The 23,893-nt window shown below is 39.8% G+C and overlaps 2 protein-coding genes across 3 annotated transcripts in view; both read left to right on the top strand.

The window, feature by feature from the left end:
* dlc1 (DLC1 Rho GTPase activating protein) overlaps positions 1-4,806 on the top strand; it is an 80,442-nt gene extending 75,636 nt beyond the window's left edge. For both annotated transcript variants that reach the window (XM_087177174.1, XM_023418409.2), the window contains exons 15-18: positions 1,051-1,266; positions 2,295-2,512; positions 2,643-2,816; positions 2,944-4,806. In XM_087177174.1, coding sequence (XP_087033300.1) covers positions 1,051-1,266; positions 2,295-2,512; positions 2,643-2,816; positions 2,944-3,043 — 708 coding nt within the window. In that variant the 3' untranslated portion in view covers positions 3,044-4,806. The remainder of the gene's footprint in view (positions 1-1,050; positions 1,267-2,294; positions 2,513-2,642; positions 2,817-2,943) is intronic.
* Positions 4,807-9,633: 4,827 nt separating this feature from the next.
* Positions 9,634-23,460, top strand: lonrf1 (LON peptidase N-terminal domain and ring finger 1). Its single transcript, XM_023418517.2, has 12 exons — positions 9,634-10,364; positions 13,306-13,424; positions 14,441-14,563; positions 16,940-17,131; positions 17,260-17,473; positions 17,855-17,960; positions 18,091-18,205; positions 18,336-18,457; positions 18,595-18,753; positions 19,001-19,163; positions 19,375-19,527; positions 21,597-23,460. Exons 1-12 carry the CDS (start codon positions 9,767-9,769, stop codon positions 21,753-21,755), a joined length of 2,223 nt encoding a protein of 740 aa, XP_023274285.1. The 5' UTR covers positions 9,634-9,766; the 3' UTR covers positions 21,756-23,460.
* The last annotated feature ends 433 nt before the right edge of the window (positions 23,461-23,893 follow it).

Below are 23,893 nucleotides of genomic sequence, written 5' to 3'. Positions count from 1 at the left end.
CCTGTCCTTTTAAACCCAACTCGAGCATTTGTGCAGAAAGGTAAAAATATAGCATAGCACTGGTTGAGCACCCATGAATCTATTTCAACCAGTGTGGTTATGTGTGTCCTCAAGGAGAGCACTTGATGGGATAAACAGGAAATAATCAGCAAACTACACTATAACTAATCCAATTTCATTGCCATTCGACCTAAATCGTTCTCTGCCCAGCAAACTCTTCTCTGACATGCCATAGTAATTACTAAAAGCCTGCACACTGTGTGTGATTACTGTTCAAAGTTTTATTAGATTGTGGGAGAGCTTCCTGGCTTCCTGTCATGGTCACGTCACACAACAAGTAAACTCAATTACCTCCCGAATTATTTTCTTTTAATTAGATTTCTACTTGCTCGTGGAGATTGGTAAATGGAAGATGACCTATGAAATAATTGACTGTTATCAACATCCAATTAAACCCTCCTATCCTTGTCTAATGAGAATCCTTTTCTTAGACATTAATATTATTAGGATACCATTAAACCTCAAAAATGCCACGTACAAGTAAGACGGAGAGAGAGAAAGATGGAGAATAAGCCCGGCAAACAAGGAGATGAAAATAGGATGTTTTTGTTTCCATTTGAAATTGTTTTCCACAAGTTACAGTTAATACAGTTTCCCATTAATGTAATCAGTACCACCTCCAGACATGTTTTAAGACACAGAAATATCCTGCTTTGAATAATAAAAAACTCAGTTAACTAGGTAAAGGTTCTGGTTCAACATGCCCTCTAGTGTCAAACTTATACATCACTCTGCACAGTGAAGCTCAAACATCCAAACAATATGCAAAACATGCTTTTGAGTGAAGGGAGGCTTTAATTTATGTTCTTACTTAAGCTTTCACTCCTTACTATGTCTGAGTGTTGTATGGAACAGCATTGTGGTAGACATACATCGATATTTCTCTTTCAAATAAGAAACATTAACCGTCATATACCTGAGCTGCTCATGGCCTCCATCCACACAGTGAAAAGTAATGACATATTTTCTGACTCTCCTCCTTTCCCACAGATACCAGATGAGATGAATCGCTGCAGGAACTCCTACGTGGAGCAGGCGCTGCTGCCTCGACGTTTGGAGGATCTTGCAGGTGAGGAGGCCGGGCAAGGAGGCTACAGGACGTACCTACAGGACAGCCTAGACGCCCTCCTCAAAGAGGCCAAGGACAAGTTCAGAGGTTATGACAGCTGCTCCACACCCGAGCACGCCGAGCTGGCCTACAGAAAGGTGAGCCCACCTTTTGTTTGCTCTCTGCAGCTTGTCTGTTCAGTCCATCTGGCTGCTTTCACTATGTTTGTTTGCAATAGAAGCTGAATACAGTGATAAATTTGCCCGAGTGAAAGTAATGGGATTCATGAGATTAATTAACAAGAGATCAGTCATCAATCAGTCATTAGTGTGTAAACAAGCCTCCATTCATGAAGCACATATTCTCTTTTCAGCTATCTGTTTCCTGTCTTCTCCCTCCCTCTTCATGTTCGCCTCTCCCTCTCTCCTGCTTCTCTAAATATCTAGTGGAAAACCAGCAGTTAGGGTTTCCTGTATAGAAACACATCCGTGTGAAACTGGCCTGGCCCTTGGCCTCCCATTCCCATCCCATTACTGGACTCCGTCCCAGAATGACATCAGCTTGACTTGCACATACACACACAAACATACGCAACCTCAACACTATCCCAGGCCTACATTTCCTGTGTCTACTCTGGAAGGTTATCTTTTATCCAGTTTGAGAGTCACAAGGCGAAGAGTGTGTGTGTTTTTTATAATCTTATGGTCGAATGAAGCAGCTGACTTGGCTTAAGGGCAATGCGAGGTTTTGAAACACAGCCCAACTGTTATGCATTAAATTTATGGCTTAGTTTCCACAACACAGCCTGACTGTTTTGCATTAAAATTTTGGCTCGATTGCCACATCTAATTTATGTGAATATCACTGATAAGATTAGATATTCTACAGGAAGCCTCCAAAAACTTGCACAGTTGAAGTAAATGTATTTATCACATGAACCCTTACAGTCCACTTTAAAGTACAGTTTGGCAATATGGACAAAATTAAAATAATCATTTTCAAGCATTCTTATAATATAAGTGTGTTGCAATATTTATTTAAATCTTTAAAAGGTTAAACTCACATCCAGCCTATTGAATCAAATTTCTACACTAATACTCTGCTTTGGTCTCCCTGCAAAGCAAGCGTGTAAAAATATGTAAATTAAATATGTAAATTGACCCAGCCTTTCCGTGTCTTCTTCCAGGTGCATGATGGGTTTCCGCTGCGGCTGTGGAAGGTAACCGTGGAGATGCCTGCAAGTCCTGAAGAGGTTCTGACACGGGTTCTGCGGGAGCAGGGCCATTGGGATGAGGACCTGCTTGAGAGCCGTGTGGTGGAGACCCTAGATGAGAGGACGGAGGTCTACCAGTACGTCAGGAACACCATGGCTCCACATCCCACCAGAGACCATTTGGTGCTCAGGTAGAACATTTTCCCATCTCTTCCTCCTCATCTGTCCTACTTCTCGCTTTGTCTGTATCTTTTTTTGCTGTTGTGCTTTGATTCACTGTTTTGTTTTTAAATCAAACTCCCTCTGCTCTCTATCTACCAGAACATGGGTAACAGACCTGCCAAAGGGAGCATGTGCACTTGTGTGCACGTCTGTGGACCATGAAGGGGTACCTGTTGTAGGTGTTCGGGCCAATGTCCTCACCTCGCGCTACTTCATCGAGCCCTGCGGAGCCAACAAATCAAGAATCACACATATTTCCAGGATCGACTGCAGGTTAGTGGATGATTAACTGGAGCAAAAACAAATTGGGGATTTTATTAAGCGATACTTTTGTGTTAATTCAGTGTCGTTTAGCTTATGACACAATTAACTAACACTGTGTCTCTTTCTTCTTTTTCAGGGGTCGTTTTCCAGAGTGGTACAATAAACTGTATGGACACTTGTGTGCTGCTGAGGTGGCGCGGATACGTGACTCATTCACTGCACCCATGGACAAATGAGAAAGCAGTGTGCAATTTGGGCAACAACAGTCTCAACAGCTTCTTTGAACCCTGGCCCGTTGGACCACATTTTGGATCCTACTGGGGACTTGAAATTGACTAATTCCACCCATTCTAACAGAGAGATAGATGGGGTCCAAACCTCTTTATACACACATTTAAAGGACAAACCCTGGATCCTGGATTGAAGGACGTTTCTTTTTTCTTTTTTTTTTTGCTCTAATCATGTCACAGCAAACTGATGTTAACATTATAAACTATTTTATTGGAGTGTGCTGTCGAGGGGACTTGTGTCACACAAACATTTATCTGGGCCAAAGGACATGATGTCTCTGATACAGGATGTGAGGTTTAACCAAAGGGTGCTATTGCTTCTGAGAAGCAAGGGGGATTGAGTGTGTGTGTATGTGTGTGTGAATGTGTGAACGCGTGTGTGTGTGTATATATGGGTGTGTGTAAAGCAAGAAACGGTTAAAAAATACATATACTTTGCACTGGTTTCCAGTGGCAGCATAATATGTACATACAGTATTGTGTTCACAGTAATGGTCGGTGTCTGTCTTGTGTTACCTCTGTCCCTTTTTCTGTTACAGCGAAGCACAGGAGAAATAGCAGACAATATTATGGTCAGCTGATTGATGAATCCATGGGTGAAGAAAGTTGCGAATGTGTCAGTAATATGCAGACTGAGTAGAGACCATAGACGGGATATTGTGAGATAACAGGTGGCTGATAGCACAGAGGGATTTTTGTGTTGTTGTAGAGGAAGCCAGAGACAGATGAGTACGGTGGCTGGCTCACCAAAAAGAAAGAAATGATCGAAGGAAGGGGCTCATTGACTAACATACAAATACATGTCATTCCCTAAAGAAGACTTTAATTCAGTGAGGCGCACGTCGCGAGTTTGACATCTGATATGTTTTTGTTCTCAAAGATACATGGGCAAAATTTGTGACTATGCTAGTACATGTCGCATTGTGCAGTTATTCAGTGACTGAAGAACATTAAGGAACAATTTGTGACTGAGGCTCTGGTAGAGAGAAGAATTGTTGCATATTTGTGAAAAACGAGGCAGACAAACTAAAATACAAGACCAATAGATTTAATGGACCAAATTTAGTTAAAGCTGAAAGAAGTAGCTTCCCCATTTTGAGCTTTTCCTCACTATTAAAAGTGTTAACACAGCACAATTCGCAGCTTTTGAAATTGTTGTAGGCTGGACATCATCAACATAAAAAAAAAAAAGAAAAAGAAAAAAAGGTCCTTTTATAAAGGTGGAGGTTTTACAGGTTTTACTGTAAAGAAGAGGGAGGATTGAATGTTTGTGTGATTTCAAAGGAAGGAAAAAAATATATATATATGCTTCTTCCTCTGTACTGTCTTGTCAGTGTTTAAAAAGAAGTAAGAGATCTATGGTCCTCGTAACAAAGTTGACCTCCATAACATTCACGCTTCAATCTGAGGGCTCGCTTTTGTCATGTTGAACTGTATGATTAATTCACTAAGCCATTGTTCATATCATCAATGTTTGTACCTTTAACTGTGTCTCTGCCAAATAATAACGCATGACAATGACGGTTAATTTAAAACAAATATATTTATACCTCAGATATATGTTTGTTTTGTATCATACCATTTTATTTTATTTTATTGTAAATGTTAAGCTTTGTGTTACGGAAATGAACAAATGTTTTATCTTTTTTATTAATATTATTTCTGTACAGGTTAATCAAAGTGCACTATTAAATGTATTAAAATAATAATCGTGTGTCTTGAGAGTTATGTCACAATGGGTATAAAAGGAGACCACACTATAGACAATTTTTCAGACCAAAAAGTTGTGGCTTTGTTCTGGTTTTGCTCTTTAAATCCCTCATAATCTCTCCAGTCATTTGTTTACACTACAGTTTGTTCCGAGTGCTTACACCTTCTTAGATCCAGAGCTCAGACTAACTCTGGATTTCCCTACCCGCTTCCCCGCACCGCCACATCCCCCCTCACTCTTGCCTTCATTCCACACCAGTACACCCATGACTGGGCCAGAGAGGCATGAGCTGCATGCAGGCGGGTATCAACTGGCTTGGTTGAGGGTGATCTCACTTCTTGTCTTGTTTCTTACATAACAGGTTCATATAGAAGAAGACAATGGGGTCTGTTGTACCACAGCTGGCATGGTCTAGACCCAGCAGACTCAACGGGGGGGGGGGTCACGCGGCAAATAATTGGGGGAGGGGGTGCTCCAACCAAGGGGCAGAGCAGTGGCTAATGTACCCCTATATGGTTTTAATCACTTGGCAAAGCGGGAAGTGGCTGTCTGTAGGAGGATCTTTCCCGTGCACATAATGTACGAAGGTGTCGCATGCTGCACTTGTTTTGTTCACGCCTTGCTTTTATCCAAACAGAGGAATTATTATGATCCATTAACTTGGATTGTGTATTTATATAGCTAGGTACTTTCCACACATGTACAGTGTGACGGCAGAAACAAGTGTTAACGTGATTAGCCCACAGCCAAGACAATGGATTTACATTTGGTGCCGGCACGTTAACTCACTTTTCTTCTAGTGGACCGTGAACGCCTCGTGTACTCTCCTCTTGAGTGCAACTCAGGAGCTAGAGATTAACCAGAGCCTCCCAAAGACTCACACATGTAACCACATGCATATGCATGTGCTTGCCTTTGAATTTGCCGTGGCCCTTAAACAGACTTGTCGTTACTTTTTGTTCAAATAACGTAAACCTCTATAGGTCTATATTCTGTCATGCTTTCTGTTTCTCTTCTCCTGAGTGCGTGCATCACTCTTAAATGTTGGTATGTTTTTGTATGTACATGTGTATGTATTTGTGCTTGGAATGCAAACTCCTCTGGGAGATTATGCAGGGCCAGATAAGACTGACCAAAGAGTCAGCAACAGTACTGCATTCCTGCACTGTTTGAGAATCAAGCGCAGAAGGTTTCCCACATTGATAAATGAATGCGAACGTGTGCAAATGCTTGCGTTATGTGTGTGCATTTTTTCGTCCAGTTTGTCAGGCAATTATCAAAGATGCCGTGTTCAGTTTGCAACAGAACAGTGCGAAAGTTATCACTGGATCAATACCAGGTCTGATTTTATATTTCATTTTTATACTTGGGGTCTTCACATTCTATATTCCCCCTGAACCCCAGAATATTACAGATACTTGTCCTGGTTTTTAAAATAAACCCCCACCAGTGTCATCAGTGAGTGGTTGTGTTTGTTCACAAGAAATCCCGCGGGCGTGGCAAATGTCAGACAGGAACTGTGGGTCAAATACCTCCACATGGACTGGCATGTTCTGATGGATCGCTTGTGATATTGTTGTGGCAACATAAATGGTATGTCATCGCGATAACATTGTATTTTAAGAGTCAACATGGACAATGACAAAGCATTTAGTCACACGATGTTGCTACAGTTGACCTCATGTCGCTCTCAAAATATCTCACTATTCCAGAGATTCCAAAGACTGGAAGTAAAGGTTTTAAGCGGGAAACACAGATCTGTCTGTCTGTCTGTCTGTCTTTCTGTCTGTCCTCCAGAAAATCAGGCTGGTGTATAGGTAGATATGAACAGACACCTGCAAAAAACACTTTCTAGTTGTTTCAATGACCTAATCATTTGTGTCCCATATGTGGTAGAGTCAAATCCACATCCCACAGTGGGGGTGTCACAGTCCTGACATGATGTCGCTGTGAATTTTCATGTAGGTGTGCACATGTGAATGCGGCATGACAGAAACAAAAGGAAAGAGATGCTCACTCTATATTTTCAATGGATACACTTGAAGCAGGATCTGAAGCAGGTCAGCAGAGGTAAAAAAGGAACAAAAACACGCAGGACTGGGTTAGTTGAGGACACAAAGACAATTTTGTACTTTTTTTCCCAAGTCTACATCATGAGTTGAGCACCAGTGAAACTCTTCTATGTCCTGGGTTCAAGATGTCCATTTGTCATCTTTCAAGTATTTTCTCAAGTAACCTGTGTGGCTCACAAAAGCTAAAGGCACTGACCAGTTGATGCCTTATAGAAATATCTCTGACCAAACACAAGGGGTCACTAAACTGATTAGTTTATTTCTGTTTTACACAGTACAACTCTGCCCTCTAGTGGTTGTATGGATTAAGATTAGTTTGTTCTTCTATAACACTTCTCTGCATTCTTCTGCCCATTTGTTTACTGGGTTGATGCTAATTAATCACATAGAATTAAAATAATACACCAAGGCAATAAAAACATATTACTTCTGTAAGAGCTATTGGGCTAAAAACATGTGACACAAAGGAAGGAAATACTAGTTTTTTGTCAAGTAACAGGTAAAGCCTGTTTCTTTTTTCTTATTTGTTTTTGTATATAAAACACAGAAAACCATACTTTTATTGTTCCTATGCATACAATGTATGTTTTAATTACATACATTTTTTCCAGTTGTCTCATACACTTGTTCAGGAGACATTTTATAAATTGTAACACTTTTCAATTTCGCCTGTCTTATTAGAGTAATGGTTCACTTTGACCACTAGAGGGAAGTGTCACTCCACAACATACAAAACTCCTTCATGTTCACGCCCTGTTTGGCCTCATATAACCTCAACTACATTATGCAAATGTGTTTCCAAAGTTTCTCCAAACAGTTATTGCACTTCGTACTTTAATATAGTTGAATGAGCTGCTATAATGGTGGAAATAGTGATAATTTTTTTCCCACAAATTGTCATTATAGACAGTTTGCCTGGTTTAAGGTCATGTCACAACTCACCCACAAATACTCTACAACATCCTAAGTCTCTGTCCAGATATTCATGAAGGCTAAAAACCCATTTGACATATCAGAGCAACATCGTGTTTTAACATACTTTGTTGTATTTGTTATTTTTGCTGCTTGGTCTGTTTCTCTGTTGGCCGATGTTTGACACGAGAATGTCATAACAACACTGTTTTGATTTTGTTGCATTAAATTTCATACTTTCTTTTCCAGTTGGTAATAACTACGAAAAACACAAAAAATGTGACGCACAGCACATCATGTGTTTCCTTAAGACCAGAGTTGTTTTTATGACATCAAATCAGTGACAAAAGGACAAAAGGATCCTGTTTGATAGCTGTTATAGTATTACTGTCATCTTGTAAGCTGTAGTGCTATTGAGATTAGTACTGTTTGTATATATATATGTAAAAAAAAAAAAAGCTAAATCTGTTTTATGTTTGTTTATTGAACGGCTTCTTAAAATTATTGCAAGAATAACTTTTTTTTTTTTTTAAAGAGAAGAAAAAATTGAAATGTATTTATATCTCCAGCCTGCTGGCGGTGGTGCTGGTCATGTTCTTGTAAGGTCATTTGCTTTAGTAATTTTCACTTTTTATTTGACATGTTGCTAACTTTAGCTTCTGTGTGAAAAGCACCACAGTGGTTACAGACCAGCGGTGGCCCAGGCTTCAGGAGATGACAGGTGATGATGGGAGGTGACAGACAGGGCAACATGGTGTGACAGCAGATCTGCAGAAAGGATTTGTGTCAAGCGACACTGGGTTTGAAAAGGTGGATGGGGTGGACTGTATTTCTGCTATGAGGCTGGAAATACATGCTAAAATGATAAGCCTGAAAAGTAATTTTTGAGCTTTAAACTATAGGCATATATTCACTCATATACAAGAGGAGGGTCTGAGTTATAAATAGGTATTTTGTGTGTTCTTCAGCTGTTCTGACCTTATCTTGGGCTACTGGGAATAATGATGTGCCGCTTTCCCTATTTTCTGACAATTTATATACTAAACAATCAATAAATTATTCAAGAAAATAATTGTCAGATGTATTGATGATGAAAATAATTGTTGGCTGCAGCCTTGTAGTTCTTTTAGGAAGGCAGATGAGGTCTTAAAACTACATTTTGTGAGACAGACGTAGGCCGCAAGATGGAGGGTTGAGGGCCTGGCACACTTCATCTGTGCAAATTTCTATCAAATTGGCAAGAGATCAGATTATGTAGACAGAATTAGAGTAGCGTAAACCTAGTGCTTTTGGGCCCCTGGGCAGTTGCCCACTACAGGGATGGTAATCCAGCCTTAGGCCAATTGCTTTGATTTTTTTTCCATTGTTTTTTATGCAAAATTTGCTACTTGCAAGAAAAGAATATGTGGAGGTCACTTAGAAAGAAGTTTTACAAAGTGATAATGAAATATTCTAGTGGCTAGACACAGCCAGGCAAGATAAAATAAATTATATAAAATAGAAACTTAGAATGTGTTATAAAATGTTATTACACAACCAGTTATAAAGGGGTTTTCTGAATAAGTTTTCTGACAGCTTTCAAAATTGTATCGATCGATATATCAAAAAGTACTTATGTAATATGTTTTTTGTTTTATTCTATTGTTTTAAGTTCCAGTCTGTGGGAGTTTAAGAGCAGAGGAGTCGAGTTCAAATGGTAGCACTGTGATCTGGCACAGTCAGTCAACTTCACTACGTCCTTTCCGTAGTTATGAAACTTCACAACGCATGTTTTGTAACCGAAACGTTCTGACCAATCACGGCCCGAGCCTGCTGCTCACGTGACTGTGCTTTTTATGTAACAAACGGGTGTCTATGGGAAAGTCCGTTCACTGCAGAACGATGGACCGCGGCAGCTTTATAAATGTATAGACAGACTAACAGAAGAAAACCCAAATCTACATAACACTTATTTCTAATTTTTTAGACGCTATAATGTCGCTCCAAACGCAAGTGGAGGACGCTACGGAGGAGAGAAGCGCCTTCTTCATCGGCGCAGCGGACTCGGACGACGTCTCGGCAGAGGAGGACCACCATCAACTTATTCTACAGAAAGCCAACGCGCTATCATCGGAAAACTGCCCCAAAGAAGCCATTGACTGGTTTTCAGTGGCCATGCAATACGGCCCTGTGCGACCCGAGCAACTGAGCACTTTTGTGGACTGTATCCTCCGAAACTTTAAGAGGAAAGCGGCCGGACCGGAGGCACCTTCGGGCCGGAATCGGGACAGCCGTGGGGGCGATGTGTTTGACTGTCCCAACTGTCGTAGCTTTCTAGGTGAACCTGTGACTATAGCATGTGGACACTCATACTGTAAGAGGTGTTTACAACGACGGCTGCTCTCCAAATGTAAGCTGTGTAGTGAAGCCGTGGGGGGCGAGGAGAAAGCCAATGTAATTCTGTGCGGACTTTTAGATAAATGGTTCCCCGATGAGCTGAAAAAGTCGAAAACACTATGTGAAGTGGACGAGCTGTGCAGGAGTAAACGCTACCAAGAGGCTGTGTCGCTAGCGACCGATGTTATCGATAGTGGTAAGTGTTAGCATAACCTTACACATTCATGCTGACTGGAGGAGAGAGGTGTTTCCTGGCTGTGTGTCTTCTGCTGCGCACTCTCAGTGGGGGTGATACGAGCATCACGTGTTGTTGAGACGCTGCATTACAAACTCTGTGTAGAAATGATAGGAAAATGCTTGAACATTACACTATAATTGTTTGATGCCAGCAAATCCCGAATTCCACTGACCAGCATTTTGAAAACTAAGTCCAGTACTCCATGTGTTGTTCTGGTGTCAGCCTCCTCCCATTGACTGTCGTGTAATCAGGCAGGTCCTGCTTACGAAAGTTCACAAGTTGAGCATGCGCACTCGGTGCAAGTTGCATAAGGCAGGTCGTGACACATATTGGGGCAGTTTTGTAACTTATTAAGGGGGAGGGCATTTGTATTTTGTAATTGCTATCACTGCTACGAGCCAGCGTTTCATAAATGTTTTAAAAGGGGATGAATACAACATTTGTGGATCAATTTAGGAGGCAGGGGCAGGCTGGTGGGCCAGATAGACACTCTATGAGTTAGCTTTTGTAACAAACCCTGACATTATGCAATGAAAAAAAGGGTACATTTGTGGCAGATGATATTTAGATAACACACTTGTGATACAGGAGGTATGTGGCTGGAGGGGCTGCTGGTTCAAATCCCAACATTACCTTACGTTAAAGTTGGCAAAGGTGAAATGAATGAGATAATTAGATCTGAAACAATGAGTCAATTAAGTGATTTCAGCATTTCAGCATCAACATTTTGATAATTGATTTAGTGTTGCTTTTATTTAGCAGAATACCAAATATTTGGTGGTTTCACCATCTCAAAGAGCATATTTGCTGCTTTTCCTGGGCCTACAGTACTATAGTCCTTTTGTGTGTGGGGGGGGGGGGGGGTACTTAAATTGGTTTAACAGAACAAGACCTATTAAGTTGTCATTTAAAGCTCTGCAACATTTTTGTCAAATATCTGATTTTTATAGACTGAACTATTAATTGTTAAGTTGAAAAATAGTTTGGTAATTAATTGTTCATGAAAATATTCTTAGTTGCAGCCTTACAACTATGGTCTAGTGTGTCCTTGAGCCCCCACATGCCCCAGTGGAGGTGGCACACAGTTGGAAACTGCCTGCTAGTCTACTGAGAATTTTCTGGTTAAAAAGGGCTAAAAAGTATTGTGGTTATCATGACACAAGTAACTATAAATACAAACTATAATGGTATGCTGCATTGTGAGTAAGGCACTGCCCTGTTAGAGAAATAATATAGTTTTTTACTTCACAACCACTAAATCCCAAAGAGGGAACCATTGTGTGTTCCTTTTTATTTTACGCAGTTGTTCGTATTATGTTGAGATGATTGAGAATCCCAATGTGCAGCAGTTTAGAATGACATAGAAAAAAAACACAATGTAATGTCCTGGTGCTCTGACAGTATGGCTGGGAAATTGTTCTGGACCTTCACTTGGGTTATGAGAGCTTATGGAGACATCCATAGTATTTGGGTCAAGTGATGTAACAACATATGTAACCTTGCTGTAGCCCTGTTGACCCCTGTTACTCAAACATTGCCTACAGGATAGTTGTGAAAGGCATGACCTAAATTACTGGGTTACAAGAATTTTGATAATCGAATCATTATTTAAGTAATTTTTTAAGCAAAAATCCCAGAAATGTATTGCTTCCAGCAGCAAATGTCAATATTTACTAGTTTTCATATCATCTTATCATTTAATGATAATACAATTAATATGTTTGGGTTTTGGACTGTTGCTTGCACAGACTAAGCAATTCATTACCTTGGGCTCTGGGAAATTATCATGAATATTTTTAACTTTTTTGTGACATTTTATAGACGAAATGATTAATTAAGTGACAAAATAATGAGCAGATTAATCGATAATTACGATTGTTAGCTGCAGCCCTAATGTACTGTCTAGCCAAAGTGAGGTGTTTAAGTGGAATTTTTCATCTATGTGTTTAAACTGTGTGATATTTTGTTTTATTTGCCTAAGGACAGATTGATTGTTGACAGTCTGTAAAATCATACATGATCCTGTGGTTCTGCATTTTGGACAAAAACCATGAACTGTATAACTAAAGGACATATGAGGATAACTGGTCTACCACCCTCTGACAACAAAAACTGTCACTTGCCATTGGGTTGGGAATGCAGACTAATACCACTGTGGGGAGTAGGAGTGATCCAGTCATACCACCTGCTTTTGACAGTGATGGCCCTCAGTGCTGCAGACAATCTAAGAGGCAGGACAGAAACGTCCAGATAATTAAGGACACTTAACTGACATTATAATGACTAGACAAACAACCAGTGGTCCTGTTCACATTAGCATCTGCAATACATCAGAAAAATGAGCTAAATCCCATGTGTTTCAATGAAAGGTAATACATTACTGGGATTGATGACATGCCATGTGCAGAAAAATTACAGCTTAGTCCACGAAGAAAATATAACTGACCGAACGGTTCATGAAATGAAGGTAAACTTAGTGTACAAACAGAAACCATTGGTTAGTATTGTCTGCAGGACAGTCTGCTTCAAAAGGCTGAGACTTGCTCACAGCAGATTGACATGGTTGGGCAATGGGAGGGATGTCACATATCTAATTGTAGAGTAAACGTACATCCAAAGGAACATATGGCCATGTAGCCATACCACAAAATGCTGCTGCCACCAACAAAAAGCAGAGATTCTTTTTCAACGTTTCAATTTGTGGTCGCAGTTTAGGCTAGGATCTGAAACTCGTGTCCCTTTTAATTCAGCCCACTATGGTGAATAAAAATGTGAAATCCACTGAGCTCTTTGAGGTTTCTGTAACTTATTTTCATTTGCATTGCTTGTACAGAATTGAGTTGATATATAACTTGTTTGTCATGTTGTCATGTAATATATCTCATCCTGTATTTTGCAGATCCAGAGACGGCAGCGGTGGCGCGACTGTCTCGAGCGGAGGCGTACATGGCTCTCAAACAGTACTGTCTGGCTTTGGAGGACACAGAGTTTTGTCCCGGGTCCAGCTGTTCTGCTGAAGTAGGTCACTGATACGGCAGTAATTTATTAGATCATTGTTGAAACAGGAGAAAATGTTACATAAATTCAAGTTTGATCGAAAATGTCTTCTGTGCAAGCATTTGGTTGTTATTAGTCAAATTGTATGATGTGATTACACCTGGTTCCACAGGGATGGTGGCATTGCGAGGTTGTTTACATATGCTCACACACCTGTCTTTACTCACTAGAAGCTGGCATGTGTTTAATCTGTCAGTCAGTCTGTGATGATATATTGGTCAGCCAGCCATTACTAAGAAAAGTATTTTAAGATAGCTGCCCTAGACAGGGAGCACCTCGTTGGTTGTCTCATTGGATTATAGTTACAAGTTAATGACCTGTAACCTGTGGGCCAGATCAGTTCATCATCAAATTTATTCATTCATTTGCCTTGTTATAGAATAAACCTGGTTGAAGACATAATTTTGGTTGCATGATTTGGCAGCTGATTTACAGAATCATGATCCAAGAATATTTTTTTGTGGTGATCCTATATGTTTGTTTGTTTGTTTGTTTGTTTGTTTGTTTGTTTGTTTGACTACAAGGCATATTTTTAACAACCTCCTGCTATTTTAGTGTTGTATAAAAGGGTTCCTCTTAAAAATAGATTTGTTACGAAAGAGTATCATGAAGAGTATTAGAAGGTTTTCTAGACCACAACTGAGAAAGTGATTAAGGTCAAAGCCATTAGTGACTATAACATCAAGTACAAGAGACCAAATATCTGGGTTGAAGCCCAGATATTCTGTATCTGTGGGGCAAAGTATATCATGTAAAAGCACTTGCATAACTGGTCGATTCATATTGATTTATTGACAAGCATATAAATACTGCAAAAAGCTGCTTGTGTTCTGTCTGGCTGTTTCAAAGTGGATTGTTTTTGTCTGTACACAGTAGGCAAATAAAAAAAAGCATGAGAGTGAATACCCTATGAAAACATAAATGCCGGTACAGAAGTAAAATTAATCTCTTTCTGTTGCTCCTTTCTGCTCTTTCAGGCTTTGTTTAGGAAGGCTATGGTGCTGCATGAGATGGGCCAGGTGGACGAGTCTCTCCAAGTCTTTCTCCACTGCCTGGCTGTGGACGAGGACTTCCCCTGTGCTAAAAGACAAGTGGAAAAGGTGAGAGAATGAAAGAGTTGAGATTAATCCGCTGAAAGTATGAGATAGGAAAGAGACAAAAATTGTTGGCGCTCTGAAGATTGGTTGTCAGTTGAACTGAGGTCACATAGTGTTGATGCACGCAGGCTGGAGGAGCTAGACTCAATACACCATAAGCCAAAGATTTAACGTCTCATCAAGGAATTTAGATGTGTGAGTGATCCAGCTCTTTGATTGGATAGCCAGGAATGTAAAGTTCTCCCATGATGATCTTTGTTGCACAAAGCCATTTGTTCTGTTTTTATAGCTAGCATCTACGATTATCCTACACTGACTTAATGGAACCTGTCTCTTTTCATGGTGTAGCTTTTAAAATCCCACTTAATCCCAAGGAATAAATAAACAGTTTAACTGGCAGCAAGTTGGAGATGTTGTGTTTTATAGGCATCCTGATGAAAGCACCTCTTTTATTGCTGTGGTTTTAATAGGCTTTTCATTGTGCATTGAATGCCTCTGAAATGCTCTGACAGGCATTACTTACAATGGCCATGTTACTCTGCTCATCCATATTGATCTAAGTCAGTTTATTTAAATGGAGGAGAGAGACTGTCTTGTGCTAAAATGTTTTGTGTGTCAATCAAACAGTCACTTCAGAGAAACATGGAAAAAATGACCTTAACATAATTTGGAAAGTAGAAGCACTAAACATTTAACGGCTATCCAGAGGTGAAGATTGTTGCCTGTTTCATGAAACAATGACAAGAAATTCATTGTTTCGGGTTGTGATAAAATCTAATGAGAAATTGACAAAAACTGATTAATAATCGGCTTACGTTCTATGCTACAACCATATACATAGTGGTTACATATAAGTAATGTTAAGTAAATGAATGGATGTGTTTTTAAAGAAATAAATCAAAATGTGTACTTCTACATTCTCAGCCTTGAACATTGTCCATTCTTTCTATCGGGATCATCTGTCATGGAATTGCATAAGCTGTTAGCGGATCCGGTCCTGTGACTCTGTCTGTAATGACATTAGTACCACTTGATAGACAGACCACAGCATCATAAGTTACATAAGGAACACAAAGTTGATTCATGTATCCAGTGCAACATACATTCTCAAAATAACATGACAATTTGTTGCCATTTCAGGATAAAACTCTGTTAGATTCAGTTGCTAATGCTGCTGAAGTTTTGTGTAATCATCTCTGAATCATCGTTGTATAAGAAGCACATAATCACATTAGTCAGCTCTGGTTTTCTTTTAGTTAAAAAGGTATGAAATTGATTGTGCTCGTTGTTTAAGGTTGTTGGTTGCTTTGGCATCTTTACTGGATTCCTCATTCTTCTGATCCTGAGGGAGACACTACTCAGACTAGACATTAGTCTAAAAAAAAGTGTGGGAGCCAGACAGCGTGCATCAGTAGAATGTCAAATCATGTTTGTGCAGCCTGTAATCACACTTACAGCCTCAAAGGACTCCCCAGTATCCATGTAATGAAAATGAAACAGCAATGAAAACAGCTAATTAATGAAAATGACAGCATCCATTCTTATTGTCCTCAGTGAGAAATAGAAAAAATACTTACAAGAATCTTTGAAGTAAAATGAAACCTTCTAAATGCTCTTATATAATTATATTTTAACTGAATAAAGAGTAAATGTTGAAACTAAAAATTTAACAGATATATCACTAAAATCTTTACTTTGCTCCTAGCCAGTTTACTAACAGATCTATAGATATACATGTGGTTAGAATGATCAGGCCATTAAGGTTTAAGTGGACTGGAAAGAAAGGTTGATGTTTTCTCTGCTGCTGGTTCATATGCACTGAGGTTAAATCGAGGTCATCCTGATATCTATTCTGAACAGAACACAAAGTTGTGCAAGGTTTGCTCTCTCTGTTCCTCTCACATCACCATGTGTTTTATAACCAAGTTGGATTTTGGTCGTGGTTATAGAATTGGATTTACAGTATTGTGTAGTTTAATCTTTTGTCAATAACACTTTTGTATTACTGAGAGTCCGTCGTTCCCTCATCACACACTGTATGTTTTGAACTCGAAAACTTATTGATTTAACACATTTTAGAGGACATAATTTTTTAACAATGGTAACCATGGCTGCTAAATGCTACAAGATGTTCTTTCAGAAGAAAAGGAGTTATTGTTATGTGGTATGCGGCTTATCCATTAAGCTACCAGGGAGCCCTAGTTTTAAGATTATTTAAGTAAAATATGACAACATCGACACCAGTACCCATGTTGGCACCAAATGACTGCCATCATATTCACCTTTCCATTGTGGAGATTCAGTTTCTTTGTCAGAATTTTGAGAAGTATGCCTGTTCAGCAGGACTGCTTTGCTGACAAACTGAGGTGCTTTTTACAGATCCTGTGTGACCTTCTCTCACCGGCTGATAAGAATGTCAAGGTTGGGCTGAGGGAAACAACGCAGAACACATCGCCTCATTTGCGCAGCAAAACCCTTGTGGCCGATTCCCAAGCTCAGAGCCCAGTCCAAAGACAACACCAACACCAGGTCCGAGCTGCCTCTGCACATCACCATCTGGACAACCAGCAGGTATTACCACGCTGGATAATAATACTGATGTTACATAGTAATTAATGGAATGATTCAGTGCAGTTGTTGCCACATCGTTAAAGAGACCTTCATCATCATCTTACACTTGGGCTTGTGTCATCTTCCAGAAACGCTGGGAAAGTCTTGAGCGGCCTGGTCTGAGCCGAGCTCATTCGCTTCGGATGCATGGCTCCAGTTGTGGTGAGGAGGGTTTGAAGAGAGTTTGCTCTGCTCCTCAGCTGGGGGACCAAGACAAGGGGAGCCTGCTGAAGAGGAAGTTGTCAGTGTCAGACACAGAGCCATGTTTCGTGGACAGTGGAAGTAGCAAACATAAAAAACAAGGTCAGTTGTCAAGCTTTTCACTGTACTGCTATTAGGTCTTCCCAGTGTATTATAGTTCAACTTCCAAATCAAATTCTGTTTGTTTCTGTTGTCATAATAATATCATATATGAAAGCTCAAAACATATAATCATTGTAATGGTGCATTACCACAGGCTTTATTGGACACTTAATACTTTTTGCAGGAATAATGTATAATGGGTTAGGTAGACACTCACTGACATTCTGCTGTGTATGCCCCACACTATGACTCTAAGTTAATGATGAGCACATTTTATATCCTAACGCCTTATTAAAGGACCAAATCAGCATCATATCTGTCAGAGATGATGTTTTTGTCAATAAAATTAATTTTAAAAAGCATTTCCTTCTTTGACTTTAGGTGTTGCGAAAGGCTCAAAACAGCTGGCTTCCAAAGCGAAAACCTGCAGAAGTGTTCCTGAGAATCTGCTAGACCCCAATGACTTAGAGTGCTCTCTCTGCATGAGGTAAGGACACATTACGAGCTTCATGCACATATTTACTGTAAATATTACATACCAGCTCACAATGAATGCTTGTAAAAGACAGAACATTCCAAACAACCAGTTGATCGTTGAATTCCTGTGATCAATACAGGTTGTTTTATGAGCCTGTGACTACACCCTGTGGCCACACCTTCTGTAAAAACTGCCTGGAACGCTGCTTGGACCATACACCCCAGTGTCCCCTCTGTAAAGAGAGTTTGAAAGAGGTGAAAGACCATTCTTGTCTTGTTGCACATGGATTTTAACCTTCTTTTGTAACTTTTCAAGTGTGATACAAAAATATATGTATTCCCTGCTTTCTGTATCAATCGTTAACTTGCCTTCTGCCCTCTCCAGTATCTAGCATGTAGGAAGTATGTGGTGACAACTGTCTTGGACATGATGATCAAACAGTATTTGAGTCAGGAGTATGCAGAGAGGACTAAAACTCATCTAGAAGAAACCAGAGAACTTTCTGAGTAAGCAGTCTTTCCATTCATTTGCATTTTCTTTTTTTTCTTCTTTTTTTTGGTGTGGTTCTTTCCAGTGTTCATCATCAGATTTTTGTATGTTCAAAGTGTCTAAACTCCTTATCTACTTCTCGTCCTCTGTGCAGTCTGACGAAGAATGTGCCTATCTTTGTGTGCACCATGGCTTACCCCACCGTGCCTTGCCCCCTGCATGTCTTTGAGCCACGTTACCGCCTCATGATTCGCCGATGCATGGACACGGGCACGCAGCAGTTCGGGATGTGTATTAATGATCCCCAGAAAGGGTAAGCATGCAAGCACAAACCTGGTATAGAATTGTATGGTTTGCAATATATTAAAATGGACATATCTACATATCCAGATAAGAGTTTCCTTATAGAACATCAGTTATGAGATCCACTCTGAAATACTGTTGTCAAGCAAGCAGTCAATTGCTCATTCATTGACATTAGATTCCATTGTACACATTAATTAATGGCTTATGATAGATCTGCTAAAACTCAAAATGAACCATTATGTTCATCAATGCAGGTTTGCAGATTATGGCTGCATGCTGATCATCAGGAGCGTCCATTTCCTCCCTGACGGACGATCAGTAGTGGACACCATCGGAGGAAAACGTTTCCGGGTCCTGTCCCGAGGAATGAAGGATGGTTACAGCACTGCTGACATCGAACACTTGGAGGATACTAGGGTAAGAACCACCGTGACTATCATTTCAATTATATTATCAATGGTATATTGTGCTTTTATATCATTCTCCACCCAAAATCTATGATTTAAAAATGAAACTGCCTTTTAAGTCTTCAGGTTTTGATGGGGGTGTCACATTAGATAGATTAGATTTTATTTTCAGACCATGTAAAAGTGACTGGTGTATTAAATGACTGATTCTTGCCTGTTAGGTGGAGGACAGTGATGAGCTAGAGAGACTACAAGAGCTGCATGATGCAGTGTACGAGCAGGCCCGTGTCTGGTTTCAGAACCTCAAGATCCGCTTCCACAACCAGATCCTGCAGCACTTTGGACCCATGCCAGAACAAGAAGCTGACATCCAGGTAAACATCCAGTACAGTGTCCCTCTTCTGCCATCTTGTAGAAATATAGAGGACTATATCTGAAACACTATAAAAGTGTTGATTTCATATCAAGTGTCACAAGTTGTTGAATTGTAACTGCTGCATTAGTCTGTAGTAGGTGTGTAGATGCTTGAGTCAGAGTCATTTAATACAGGCAAATATTTGCACCGATATTTAAGCTTGGTTAAGCAAATGAGATACATTTTGTATGCCTCTGAATTTGTCCTGACACCCAGCTTTACTAGTTCATTGCTACTACAATTACTTTAGTACTACTGTGTATGATGAATAATGTGCAAGAATATAATGCAGAGCTTGTGGTCAGTCCCCAGAGTAGGAGCCAATATGAAAAACAGCATTAGTGATATTGATTCAGAAGTCAATGTAATGTAGTTTGTCCAACAGATCTATTTGTAAAGATATTGTGCGGCAGTCAGTTGGCAGCTAAGCAGACGGTGGGGCATAGTCTGTTAAGAGCAAGAAGTTGTGTGGTTAACTGTCAGCTGTCAGTTCATGTGGTTTTCACAACTTTTAAATAACCAGGTAGATAAACAAAGGGACACTGCTCATTATTATATGACTGTTACTATTATCAGAACCAGTATCAGCTGAGTTCTGTGGAAGCAGTGGTTCTCTTCAAAACACTGCAGGGTTTGTAAAACTTTTATTACTCTCTTTGACTTGGCTAGTCACTATATTCTTAACCTGAAATTGGATCAACTCATGACACACTTGTCTTTTTGGGAAACCCACATTACCATGGATTCACCTGCCATGGAGGTCTTAATACCGGAACACAGTTGTTATCTGAGCTCAGCTCTGGCTCCAGCTTGCAGCCTGCAGTCTGCAGCACTGAAAGGGATTACGGCTCCGCTCTAAGGACAACCATGGGGCGGAGTCTATTGACAATATAGGCTAAAGAGCTTTATGGGTGCTTCATGCTTAATCCCACTGGCCATGTTGCGTCAGAAGAGTGTCATGAGGAGAATCCCCAATTCTACCACGTGCACATGCACTAAGAAAGCAAAGCACACAGTCCTGAGGTTTGATGCTGTTAGGTAATTTTTGAAAATCTTTTCTCCAGGGAGAAATACAGCATTACTCTGGTTAACGGCTAGTGCATTTGTCTTAAAGTAAAATGTAGCACAGACATAGTAAACATCATTCACTTCAAATCCTTGTAAGTGTTAAGCACATTTTGTAACTGGCTCAGCCTCTATCTCCAAGAAACAGGGATTTTTTCAGCTATGTAACTCACAGACATGCATTCCTTTGGCAGATTACTGTAAAGGGTCATTTTGATTGATTCATATCATTTAACAGTCATTACACAGTTGCAGGGCTGAGTATATAGTACTAGTACATTTAAAACGCCATGAATAAAAAGTGAGAACTTAATTTAGCCACAGCTTACCTGATGCGTAATCAAAGTGCATTTAAATTCACATTCAAAGTTTTTGTCAGCAGATTAGCTTGAAACAATGTCAGGGATGAATGGATTTCTCTGAAATTACAGCAAAAGAGGGCAGACAGGAGAAAGCAATGAGGCTTCTGTCTGTTAAATGAATTGCATGAACAAGAATAGTAACACAAAACTCTGAAGGGCAGTTGCTCAGGAGCTACGATGGTATTGATTGTTGTACTCATCCTTTGCTGTTTGATACTTGCTACACATGACAGAAAATTTTCAGATTTAGGTTCAAATGCTGACACAGCAGTTGTTTTTTTGGAAGGAGTAGTGAGAAAGCAAAGCACTGTCTCTCAAACGAAATTTATTTAAAATTTAAAGTTACAAAAAGTTTTTTGTAATGAAAACGGAAATGTATCCCTCTTCTCAAAAGATTGAATTCAAGTGAGATGGATGTGTACCACTATTTTCACACTTAAAAATTATTTCACCACATTGTCCTTTTCAGAAACCTTCTAGGCAGTAACCTGATCTGCACTTTAGCTCAAAGATTATCACAGAAATGATATTATCGGATCTTGAAAGATAAGCAATAGTGAACGCAATAGTCTTATGGTTTGGTTTTCCTCCTCTCTTCTAGGCAACTCCCAATGGTCCAGCTTGCTGCTGGTGGCTGCTGGCTGTCCTGCCTATCGACCCTCGGTACCAGCTCTCTGTCCTCTCCATGACAAGCCTCAAAGAACGCCTGGTGAAGATCCAGCACATCCTCACATATCTACAAAGCATCCCCAGCGACTAGAGCTTCCTCTTCTCACCACCAGAAAAATCTTTTGGACTATTGAACAACATTCAAGCAACCTTGTATCAACATCTCACCAACTTTTGTTTATACAACCATCTGATCCTTGAGACCTTTATTTCTACAGCTATAAAGACATCTTATTTTACTCCTGTTAGTAACAAGCTTACACAAGTGCAGAGCAAAGCTGAAACATCCTTGAACTGTTGATCACTGAAACCAGAGATATGGCCAAACCACCTCAGGGATACTTCCAAGGATGTGCACTATTTGTTTCTGATTGTCTAAAAGACATATATGACATCTACTATTCTCATCTGCTCTTGTTCTTAATGTAGTTCATTCTCACAAGAACTTCCTGAAGGATCTTGTTGAAATTAGCAGAGCAGTTACTATTCCACTTGGTTAATATTTAGTGATTATGTTGAAGACAACAACAGAGAGTAGTACATTGAAGAACCACCTTTGAGTGTGCCTCCTTTAAAGATAGCACTGATGGAGCTGAGGTGAAGAGAGCATACTATGTGTGTTGTGTCTCTGTTGAGACCAGTGCAAAGGAAGGTTGTTTTTTTTTTTTGTCTCTTGCCTGTAAGATTTATGTTCATATGGAGAAGACATGATATGACAAAATCCTTAATGCTGAAAGTCCAAAAAGTGATAGCAACACATAACTTAATGTGGTTCACAGCAACCATTCAGAAGTTCAAACTTCAAACTGCAACCACATGCAACTAAAGGCTGGTGTACGTGTACTAACACATGGTGAAAGTGTTCATCGATCTCTTCCAAGCATCAGATTTTCTACGTAATCTCTTCTCCCACATGCTTACCGTGCACAACTTCCATCGCTGCCTCTAAATACTGGCTGAAGGCGAAACCATCTGTGATTCTTCCATCTTTTCCCCTTTTGTTTCTTCCACAATCGTGCAGAGATCAGCCGTTGTGTGCCTCCTCTAACATGAGTTTGGAGGAAGAGCCATGGCCCTGAAGTCTCATCATGGTTCTATGTTTTTTAAATGCTTTTCTTCCTCTCACAGTTAGTAAGCCCTATCTTCCAAAAGTTTTGTTTGTCATGGACCTTTTGGAGATCCTGCTGGAGTGTGAGGATTTGAAATGAAAGTGTTTAGAGTTCAGTGGTTCTGTTCTTGTATTATTTGTCTCTTCTCAAAACCAAATGATTCAGCTTCCCATTTAACTTAAACTGAATTTATTTATAAGATAAAATATATTTGTACATTCTGACCATGTGTTTGTATGAGATATTCTGAAGGGGTCTTTTAATATTATGACAAATAAAAACAAGACAAAAACAGCACGTATACCACCAATGGGTTAGCATTATTCTTCATTCAAAGCTGCTCTGTCTGCTTGGAGGAGAGAGAGTACCTGCAGTGCTGCAGTCAGGGGACTGTGTTTGCCTTACACCATTTTGCATTGTGATATGAATAACACAATGTGTTGGCTTGGTTACCATTCCTTTTTGCCATATTATGAAGTATGTTTTAATTGTATTTTTCCCCTCTCAGTTAGTTCGAGGCACGATGTGTTCACAATGTATGTATGAAAATCTGAAAAAAACAAAATTCAAGTCAAACTTGTTGTATGTAAATAATTTGTAAAAAGGCTTTTTGGACAGATTTTGCTTTTTGCTCAGATGTTTTAAGTTATCAATTTTCAATAAAAGAAAATGCACCTCTTTTTTCAACTTCTGCCTCAGTGATAATTGTTTATGAGAAGAAATTACTGAGCAATATAGGATACACTCACTAAAACACCTGCTTGTTCATAGTTATAAACAGGTGTGGGGAGTGTTTTCTTGGCACACTATAAGTCCCTTAATCTCAGCCACTCTCGGTTTGAATACCACAGCTTGAGTATAATAGCATGATAATGTACCATGTCACAAAGCAAAAGTCGTCTCAAACTCGTTTCGTGAACATGACTGAGCAGTGTACTTCCGTTGCCTCCCCAGTCACTAGAGCTGAATCTAGTAGAACACCTTTGGGGTGTGGTAGAACAGGATATTGGCAGCATGAATGTGCAGCTGAGAAATCTGCAGAAAATTATGTGATGCAATCATGTCAACATGGAGCAGAATCACAAAGGAACATTTCCAACATCTTTTGGAATTCATGCGA

Source organism: Seriola lalandi, unplaced genomic scaffold (assembly GCF_002814215.2).
Source record: "Seriola lalandi dorsalis isolate HSWRI2012SDOR001 ecotype SW California unplaced genomic scaffold, Sedor1 jcf7180002054582, whole genome shotgun sequence".
In the NCBI taxonomy this organism is placed as follows: domain Eukaryota; kingdom Metazoa; phylum Chordata; class Actinopteri; order Carangiformes; family Carangidae; genus Seriola; species Seriola lalandi.
Note: the sequence above shows the minus strand (reverse complement) of the source record. Positions and strands in the feature narration are given on the sequence as shown.

Coding starts and splice junctions, on each gene's coding strand:
- lonrf1 (XM_023418517.2), top strand. CDS start 9,767: ATGTCGCTCCAAACGCAAGTGGAGGACGCTACGGAGGAGAGAAGCGCC. Junction 10,365..13,305: donor GACCGATGTTATCGATAGTG/GTAAGTGTTAGC, acceptor TGTATTTTGCAG/ATCCAGAGACGGCAGCGGTG. Junction 18,458..18,594: donor GAAACCAGAGAACTTTCTGA/GTAAGCAGTCTT, acceptor TCCTCTGTGCAG/TCTGACGAAGAATGTGCCTA.